At 44.0% G+C, this 10269-nt stretch overlaps 1 protein-coding gene across 1 annotated transcript in view; it reads left to right on the forward strand.

The window, feature by feature from the left end:
• LOC119519847 overlaps nt 1-10238 on the forward strand; it is a 153958-nt gene extending 143720 nt beyond the window's left edge. The window contains exons 7-8 of the mRNA XM_037817575.1: nt 9622-9717; nt 9823-10238. Of these exons, the coding sequence (XP_037673503.1) occupies nt 9622-9717; nt 9823-10216 (490 nt within the window). The 3' untranslated portion in view covers nt 10217-10238. The remainder of the gene's footprint in view (nt 1-9621; nt 9718-9822) is intronic.
• The last annotated feature ends 31 nt before the right edge of the window (nt 10239-10269 follow it).

A 10269-nucleotide genomic window follows, 5' to 3' on the forward strand; every position in this document is an offset into this window, starting at 1 on the left:
AACTTCTCATTAAAAAAAAATAAAAAAGAAACTAAAACTTTATGTTAAGTGGAAGAAACCAGACATGAAGTCCTATATATTATATGATTCCATTTATATAAAATGTAAATGTAAATAAATCTAGAGAGATGGAAATAGATTATTGGTCATGTAGGGCTGGGGAAGGACAGAGGGACTGAGAGGTGACTGCTAAGGGGTCTGGGGTTTTTCTTTTTTGGATGAATGAAAAATGTTCAAAAATTGGTTGTGGTGATCAATGCACAACTCTATGATGATGCTGTGAACCACTGATTGTACACTTTGGATGATTATCTGGTTTGTGACTATATTGCAATAAAATTGCGTTTAAAAAAACTCTATATATACTAAAAGCCATTTGGATGGATTGTATGGTATATGACTATATCTCAATAAAGCTGCTTTTAAAAAACAGAAATATCAAGAGAAAGCCACAGGGAGGAACTGGAAACAGGAAGTAAGTGGGAACCAGAAGAGAAAGAAGACATTTGATGGAAAAGCCAAGGAACCCTAAGGACCGCTGGCCAACCAGGACGCTACTGACCCCTGGAGGACGCAGCCTCTAGCCTCTGAAATTATGAGACAACAAATTCCCCCTTTTATAGCCAACCCCTTGTGTGGTAATTATCATAGCAGCCAGAAAAACTAAGACACTATCTAGGTCCTTCTAGCTCCCAAATTTATCTGTCATTCCAGCTCGGTCCTCAGCCTTGAACCCTAATACTTCCTAGTGCTCACTTGACACTCGACATCGCCACTTGCCTGGCTAACAACCATCTGAAAATCCGAGTTCCTCCTCTTCCACCACCGCCAAAACACAAAGCAAAAGAAAATGAACACCTGCTCCAAACTCATTCTTCCCATTTCTAAAAATGGCAATTCCTTGTGTCCAGTTGCTCCAGACCCAAATTTGTAGTTGATGTCCACTTCTCTCTTTTATCACAGACCGACATCCAATCTGTCCGGTAAACCCTAAGGGCTCCACCTTCTAAGTGTACGTAGAGTTTGATCGCTTCTTACCTAGGACTTGTGGTCCTGGGAAACTTATTCCTCACCTGAATTACAGCAATAGCCTATCTGGTTTTCCTGCCTCCACACTTGTCCCTGTCATCTATTCTCACCCTAGGAGACAGGATAAGCCCTTCCCCCAGTGTAGACCCCCAGAGACACAAGCATACACATCTCTAGACTTTGTCCCCTCTCCTTGTTCCTGGCTTCATTCAAATACCACCTTCTTGGTGAGACCTTCCCCGACCATCCTATCTAAAATTGCAGCCCCACTCAATGTATCAACACAAACCTCTCCAATACCTCCATTTTCAGAGCAAGTCTATACCTCACACAATACTCTACCTTTATGTACCTTGTTCTTGTCTGTGAGCCCCCAATGAAGTGTAGGCTCCTGGGGACACGCGATTTTTTATTTGCTTTGTTCACTGCTGGTTTCCTCAGCTCCTAAAGCAAGGCCTGCAAGTGGGAGTTGCACAATCACTACCGGACGACTAAGTAAATCTCTGTTATCTGAAGGACAAGCAACTCACAAAATTCAGAAGAATCTGCTGCAGAAAGTCAGGGACCAACTAGAACAAGTTGGGGTTGTTGCTTTCCTGACCCCTTGGCTGCCACCTGGGCAAATCCACTTAGTTGACCAAGGGCCAATCTTAAAGAAGCGTGTCCCTTTGGGAGGCCCTGGACAGGAGCAGAAGTTCTCAGAAGAGCCGGGTCCCCACAGCCTTCTGTCCTGGTGTCTCCCATGTTTCCAGTGGGGGAAATTGGAAAGTATGCCCCACCTTTTGTTCTCCTGCAGGCATTTGTTGACTGCTTACTCTGTCACCACCTGGGAGCCCACAGCTAAGAGGAAGGAATGGGAAGATGGGCTCAATCAACTTCCTCCACCTTACAGGGGCTTGGGAAGACAGACTGATGGAACTTTAGAAGATTTAAGAAGAGCCATCATCATGAAAATGTATTACGATGAAGTCAATGGAGCCATTATATAAATATTTAGTGAGAAAAGCTGAATGTTAAATCATCATCCAGAATATAATATGTAAATAATCCTGTGAATTGAGTTATAAGAATACTTGGAAAATAAAAAAGTTAATTAGTTGTGGGTGGAGCTAGCAGTGACTACTAATTCATAGAGTCATTTGGTCTTTCATTCCATTGGCAAGAACTAAATGCCTACTATTGCAGCTGGTATGTTACTGGTATAATAAATATATTTTTTAAAGAGAAAGAAAAGACTGCAGCTTTTTCTCCCCCACCCTCCCTTCTGGCCAGAGGTTGTGAAAAAAACTCTCAAGGAAAAGAAATGGGCTGAGCAGAATATAATCCTTTAACAATGATTTTGAACTTCTATAGAGTTAGATTCACGTACACTAGTCTCCAGAAAAACGAAAAAGAGAAAAAAATTTGCCACACTCATGTATGGCCAAGGAGCAAATGGATAGCGAAGCCAAACTGAATATAAATAATTTGCTAGATGGGTCTAGTTTTAAAACCAAGATCATGACAACCATCCAAATGATTAATCATTCAATACACTTGCTATAATTTTTTTCTAACGTAAAGTGTTTCTAAGGGCGCACCTTTTATAATGAAGAGAAGTCTACCCTTCTAGAGAATTATTGCTCTACAGTTTGCAAAACAGATAATCTCAGCCTCCTTGAAGTTTGTTAGAGTGCTTATTTTCAAAACAATCAAAAAATAAGCCTGTGTCCTGATGCTGGGCACTGAATCTAAATCTATTTTAGGAAGATTTTTTTCCTACCTCAGTGTATAACTGCATTCTCATTAGTCTTCACAGATCTTTGCATGGAACCAATATATCTCCATTATAAATTGTGAAAGAAACCAGACCCAAGATAGCAAATGATTTTCACATTTTTAAGGCCATAATTTGTCTGAGCTTCAATTCTATATTCCAGCCAACTAGCAAACTGATGTTTCATGGTATTTCCTGTCGTAAGGATTGAAGTAGGATTGAAAATTTTAAGACCATTTTATTATTCCTCAAACTTGAAAAGTGTAGTTTATATTTAAACCTCACCAGACAGAACAGTGTGCAGTTCCAAAAGAAGTCCCTGTTTTTGCTTTCAGTACTTTAATCTCATTAATCTCTCTACTACCCAAATGGAGTATTTTACTTTATAATAACAGTAAAGTTTTTTTTTTTAAGTGGCCCTTGAGGCAAAGAACATTTAAAAGTCATACTGATAATCATACAATGAGTTAGCAAAAGACCAAGGAGTAGAAATTCAAATCTCTCTGCTCTTGTTTGAGTTTTACAATAGTACACTAGCATAATTTAGAATTCCAGTTCCCTACCAACTGTCTGACCTTGGGCAAACTTCTTAAAATCTCTGATCTGCATTGTCTTCTGTTCCGAAAATTTTTAAACGGAGGGAGAATAATAATCCTGATTCACAGGTTTCTTTGGAAACATGATTAGGATAATGTATTTAAGCGTAAGCAATATTTGGTTTTGCATGTCTCTGTAGTTGCTATATTCATAGTTACCAACATTTCCAAATGAATTGCAAATTGTTTGGGGAGTGAGATTTTTCTCCCCCAACTCTTATTAGTGTAGTCACTTAGATTTTTTAATTTTTTTTTCAGATTTCAAAAGTTGTTAAGCCAATCAGTTCACCCTCTTCTCCAAACACACACACACACACACACACTCCTCTTATAAACAGTTGGATAAATGCTGTGGGTTGGAAAGAGAAATTTATATTTATTTCCACTTTCCATATATTTAACCTAGTCTAGCACAAATAAAATGGGTGCAAAATCAGATAACTCAGAAATCACATTGCTACTGCATTTATTTTTACTCTGTGTGAGCCTAAATTGCCTTGAATGTAAAAAGATATGCTACCACTTTACAGGGTTGTTGTGATGTCTATATGACAACATATGCACAGTTTTTACACATAATAGGCCTCAATGGGTGTTAATTCTTTCTTCTTCATCTTCTTCTCTCTGGGGCTGGGAAAGGTTGTAACCTTGAAAGCTGTGTGAGTGTAGATGGTAGAATGTGTTAATCCCAATTTCCAAATGGGCTTTCCTTGTCAGCTTCTTTTTCAACTGGAGAAGTCCCAGTGGTGTGAACCACTGATTCTGAATCTTTTCTCACATATATGCTAAGTCCCTTCCCCTTTGCCCCATTTTACTCAGTCTGGTTTTTTGATATGTAGACCTATCTTTAACCCATCTTCCGAGCCTTCTACCTGCAATATATATATATAAAATCAACCCTGGAGGTTTCCCTTAAGGTGCTTTTCAGTCTGGCGCTCTCTCTCTTTTCTTATCACCCCAGTCGCAAACTTCCCCTCTCTATCTGGATTACTGAGAAGTTCTGATTTCTGTTGGGGCTTTGCAGGCCCCTGACTCTGCTTTCCATTGCTACCAGATTCACAGCCACCACCACCTCCCCAATTATTGAATTGTATCAACAAGAACATTTGAACTCTATCAAAATCCTGCCTCTAAAAGGAAAGAGAAAAGACTCATTATTTTCTAGAGTATATTGCAGATCTTTTTCTAGATTTCACCCCAAACGTTTCACAAAGCCTGCTCAGTTTCTCGTCCCCAATGCCTAGTCGTTTGATCTAATTTTGTCCTTTTTAATATTCCCCTATTCCTCACTTAGCACTGCTTCATCATAAGATTCCTGGCTAGACTTTGCCCCTGCTTGCTTAACATCCCGATTTGTTCTAAGTGGGCAGTTGTGTCTTTTGAGCCGCCACGGTCTTCAGAATTAATCTCTCTTTTTCTTGGTTTGTTGTTCTCATCTCTGCTCCATATTCAGGCCCTTTAAAAATTCCTGTGTATTCTGTCTTCCTCAGGGATCCGTGTCCTCTGCAGGTCCCAAATTCCACTTCCAGCCAGACTGAGCAAAAGCTGTCTCCCTTCAACTCCCCCCTCAATCAACTCTGCCCTCTCCCAGCACCCCTGCACCCCCACCTAGCGCGTCCTTAACTCCAGGCAAATGTCAGAGCCTTAGCTCGGCTCCAATCCCTGTCCCAAGGATAGTCACACACCTCAGCCTCTCCTGCTAAATATCGATTTTGGAAATTAAAACCAATCCAGGCTAAGGATGTATTTGACTTAACTTCTGAATACATTTATTTCCAGCATTCTTTTCCGCAAATGCCTTGATTTGGGGTTCTGTCTTTCATTCAGTGCCAAACTAGGATTTTCCGAAATAAATCGTGTGGGAGGGAGAAAAGGAAACTTCTGGTAGTATTACTGCCCCCTGTGTATATCACTATTCTGAAAATCATAAATTAAATGATTGAGTGGAGTTCCTGATCATGAGTTCTGGAATAATTTCAAGTCCCGGCCCCTCCCCGCCACCCCACCACCACTCCCTGCTCCAGCTTCCCTTGGAATAGTTCATTTCTGTTCATTTTTAAGGTCTCATTTTATACACAATTTTTACAGGAAATCTTTCCTTTACCTTCTCCAAGACAGCTGAGTGTTTGAATCAGTGAGTGAGCGATTAAAGAAAAACTAAAAAGACCACTCTGGTTTCTATAGCAGCTTACATTTTAATACTGAGGACTTAATGCTTCTTGTAGGGATCCCTTTAAAATTCTGTGTACCCTATATCCATGTGGCTATTGCACCTTCTTATAGACATGCTACATGCATTTCAATTTTGCTAACCCGGTCGCTCAATGATGGCCTGGTGAGTACCCACCATGAGGGATGGTTTCATAGTGAGTAAAAGAGAACAGGGACATCAACCTGTCTTTGCTGTGAAAGGGGCATCACCGACATCTAAGTGCCCTGAGAGTAGAGCCCGGGGCAGGTGACAGGTGGGCTGATCGCCCTTATTTCAGAGGAGTGACTAGGAACAGAAAATAACATGGAACCCTCAAGAAATTATTAAAGGTAAGGGGAAAGGAGGAGAATTATCTATAAGACTCAGGAAGAGAAGTCTCCAAAAAGAGTAACCATGGACCACTGAAGAAAATTTTTGAAAATCTTTTGGCCTCAATAAGACAGAAAACCACAGCCTCTAAGCAAACAGAAACAGAGGGCCTTAAGGAGCAAGCAAGGCTGAGACAGCAGGCAACAGTTTAAGGTGGAGCTGAAAATGGATGAAATAAAGATTACAGGAAAACTGAAATGACACAGAGAAATAAAATCTGCACTGAGGCAGTAAAAACCCAAAGCCACACTGAAGTAAATTGACAGAAATGTGTGGGAAAAAACAACAACAAACACACACACATTTCGCAAGCCATTTAATAAATGCAGAAGGGTCCCAGAGCTGAGAACAAAGGGGAAGAAGGTGAAAGAAAGGAGAACAGATAAGTGTTATCGTATCTGAAGCAAGGCTAACCCCTGTGGGAGAAACAGAAAAACTGACACAGTTGTCATAAAAAGAATCATAATCGCAGAAACTGTTGAGTTGAAAAGGGCTCCTACTGCATTCCAAGCAAAATTGGTAAAAAGAGATTCCCACTTAAACAACATCATGAAGAGACGTTTGACCGACAAGGATTATGAAAAGCATCCAGCCAGAAGGAAGTCAAGTTGACAACAAAGGTATAAACTTCCAGATGCCCACCAATTTCTCCTCTGCAGAATTAAATTCCAGAAGACACTGGGGCAGCAGCTCTAGGGTTTTAAGGAGCGATGTTACAACCCCAAACATTAGGCTTAGCCATCTTCTTTTTTCCCCTCAAATGTGAAGTCTGGTTACTAAACTGTGCACTGTCATGTGTGACAAATAGCATTGGTTTACAAAGTATAGCAAGGAGGGAATTTGGTCTTGAGCTTTCTTTAGCTCTTAATCTGTCTTCAGTGTCCGCTCCCGCTCCTCTACCAGCCGTGCTTGACTCATGCTATTCCCTTCCCCTCTCCGTTTCTGAAGAGCAAATCACAACCCAGTTCGCCTCTTCCTATAGTTGTAACAATGGAAAAGCTATTCACAGAGTCGGGACCCTGAACTGAAGCAAAGACTTTAAAAACATGTCTCTGTTCTTTGCCCTCAAACCGGAGCTGTCCCAACCCAATGGCCTTTTTTATTTTCAATGCTAAGGAAGGAGTCCAAATAATTATATTCATCAATTTTAGAAGGCATAATGAAAGTCACTGGGTTTCTTTAAATGGGAAGGACCAATAAACCAACAGGCGAACAAATTATTTGTATTAAGCATCCTATATATGTCATCTCTAATCTAGGACTTGTGAGTGTTTTTGTTAACAGTGCTTAATCAGTAAGGAGAAGGAGCTCACTAACCAGAAAATAAACAAAATGAAAAACGATTAAGAAAATACACTAGAATACAAAATGATTAGCCCTGGAGGTTTTAATTTTCATGTATCTCTCTAGACACACCTGTATGTTACTCAGGTAGGTATACACAGTATGTTTTACAGTGAACAAAAATTAAATAATCAGAAAAGAGATTGACTGTTTCTCCCAGAAAGAAGGAAACTGGGGTGGATGGAAAGGGGTGTCATTCTGACCCTGTGGTCACACACCTGCTCCTGGCTACACCTGAGCCTGTTATTGCACCATTTATACCTGCTCCTAGGACAAATGATTTTGTTGCTGAGAGGCGGTCAGACCTTGGAGAAGGTTGCCTCTTTGGGAACTGACATGTGTTTGGGGTGCGGAGGTGGTGGTGGTTATTTCTGGTAGTGTTTCCTAAGTTATTTTTCAGGGGGAAGAGATGCCTTAACAGGCCTAGCCCTAAGACTTTTTTCTTATTTTTCTCTGAATGGCTGGACTTTTCCTAAGTAGAGAGACAGACCTTGGGAGAGAAACAACTGCGAGTGCTTAAACTTCTTTCTCCCTCCCAAGAAAACACATTATTAACTGGGAATTCTTTATAGCTGGGCTGGAGGAAGTTTTTGGCTGTAAACTGTCATGCACTGTAGCCTTCTTTGAAAAGGCTGGGGGAGCAGAGTATCTTGTATGAGAACGAAGGAAGAAAGATCCAGAAAATCAGGCATAGAAAGGGGAGGACAAATAATAGTTAGGAAGTCAAAGATAGCAGACATTTACACGAGTTATGGCTAAAGTCCATAACTTCCAGACTTTTAACTCCCCCAGCTCCTGCTGATTAACTTGCTGGTCTCAGGCTCTTTAATACTTTGGGAGTTCATTCTGGAGTGTAGACATGTCACTATGGGTACAGTATTTGAGATGTAACCTTCTTTTCTGCTGGGGTTTTATTTTTCTTTGACCCGTGCCCCCTCCTGTTTGTATACTCAAATTGAAATCAGAACAACAGCCTTAAAACTATCTGGTAGACATTCCAGAATTCATTAGCCCTTCTGGACTAATGGGAAAATTTGTTCACCAAAGCAAACAGAACTCCAAGGAAGAGCTCCAGCCTTGGGGAAGTAAAGGACCAGGAAGAGAAGTATTGCTTCTGGACTGGGAGGTTTAAGAATAATAATTTTTTTTTATTAGACAAGTTGTAAGTTTACAGAAAAATTATGCAGAAAATGCAGTTCCCATATAATCCCTACCCACACGCAGTTTCCCGTATTATTTTGATATGATCGTTGCTCCCCACCCACGTTTTCCCCCTTTATTCTAAGTGCAGAGGCTCAGGCAATCTCAGGCCACAGACATCATCTCCCAGGCATTTTTAATTTCCTTAGTAAGTAAAACGTCACATGCCCAATCTTCCCCAAAGACCCGAAAAACCTCCTGGTGCAAAGAGCAAATGAAGTCCTTTTGGTGCCTCTTTCCTAAACGAAACTCCCCGCCTCGGGACAGCCCCCGGGAAATTTCCATGCATCCGAGACAACAAAAGAAACTGAGATGTAAGGACAGGACCCCGCGTTTCCCGATTTCTCAGTTTCCAGGTGGAGAGGGGGCGGATAAGAATTCTCCTCCTGCCCCGGGGGGTAAGAGGCAGCGTCCCACGGGCTTCGCTTCCAGGAAGCGCTCCCTCGGAAGGCGGAGGCGGGTCGGGCCCCCGTGTCCCAAGCCGGGATCCCACCCTCACCCCACCCCCGGCAGCTCCCCCAGCAATTCTGGGGGCAGTGCGCGCCGGGCCAGACGCGGGACAGGGATGCGTTAGCGCGAGGCGCAGCTCCTGGGTCCTCCGGCGACATTCCCCGCGCGGCCCACGCTTTTTCCAGGGGGCTTTGGGATAGGATGCGCTCAGAAGAGTCCGAGAAACCGAGCCCAGACCCACAGGCTCATAGCGAAGGGACAGGCAAGGTACTCAGAGGTGCAAAGCCGTCTGCGGTAAAAGGAGCCTCTGCTTTCACGCGGAGCTTCTGCTTTCTCCCCCCTTCCTGAGCTCCCGTTTTCAGAGGAATGTTACTGTTTAAAGAGACCCCATTGAACTATTTCCTGCTCATTGTCACCTTTCCTTCCCTCTCCTCGCAAAGGTTCTCACCGAAAGGTAATAAACCGTTCCTCACCCAGCTAGGAGGAGGCCAGGCAACCCAGCGTCCCCGAACCCTTAAGCCGGCACAGAAAGCGCCCCCACACTCCCTGCAGCCGCGTCCCTCTCTTACCTTCCGCGGACACAAAAGCAAAACAACAGAAACAAAGCGAAGTCCTCGGCCCCACTAAGTGTAGGGCAGACTTCGTAATCGAGGTTCTGCTTTTAGGAAGGATAGCGGGAAAGCCTCCTCGGATTTCACTGAGAACCAAGCAGACAAATGGGCAGTGGCTGGGCGCGCAAGGGAACTTCCCTTCCCACGCAGGTGAGGCCCGCGGGGAGTGGGGAGAGCCTGGCTGGGCTGGGCCAAGAGCGTGGCTTTTGGGGGCGAAATGTGAAACCTCGAGGTGTGAGCACCGTGTCCGGACAGGTGTAGGCGAGACTGGGGCCGCAAAGCCCGGGAACCCTTGGAAGAAACGCAACCAACCCGACGGAGGCCAGGCAGAAGCTGCGCGTCCTTAAGTGGGACTGGGCGCGCTCAGGTCTGGGAGCCGGACGGAGGGGCTTCTGCCTTGGGCGCAGGTGAGCCCGGAGGTGGGTGGCGTCTCCCAGCTCTCAACCCCACGGGGAGGAGGGCTTGGAAGGCGCGTGGGGCGGCGTGCGCGCAGCTAAGCGGGCCAGCGCCGCGAGCCTCGTCCCCACTGCTCCGCGCCCTGCACCCTGGGGGCCGGACGCGCGCCCCTGGTCGCACCGTTTCCTCCTCCTCCTCCTCCTCCTCCTCCACCTCCTTCCCGGCCGCCGCGGGGCCGGGCCCGGTGCTTTGATGGAGGTGCAAACATTTTGGGGAGGGCGTGGGTGTAGGGGTTGGGGCCTGGGA

Source organism: Choloepus didactylus, chromosome 24, assembly GCF_015220235.1.
Source record: "Choloepus didactylus isolate mChoDid1 chromosome 24, mChoDid1.pri, whole genome shotgun sequence".
Taxonomy (NCBI): Eukaryota; Metazoa; Chordata; class Mammalia; order Pilosa; family Megalonychidae; genus Choloepus; species Choloepus didactylus.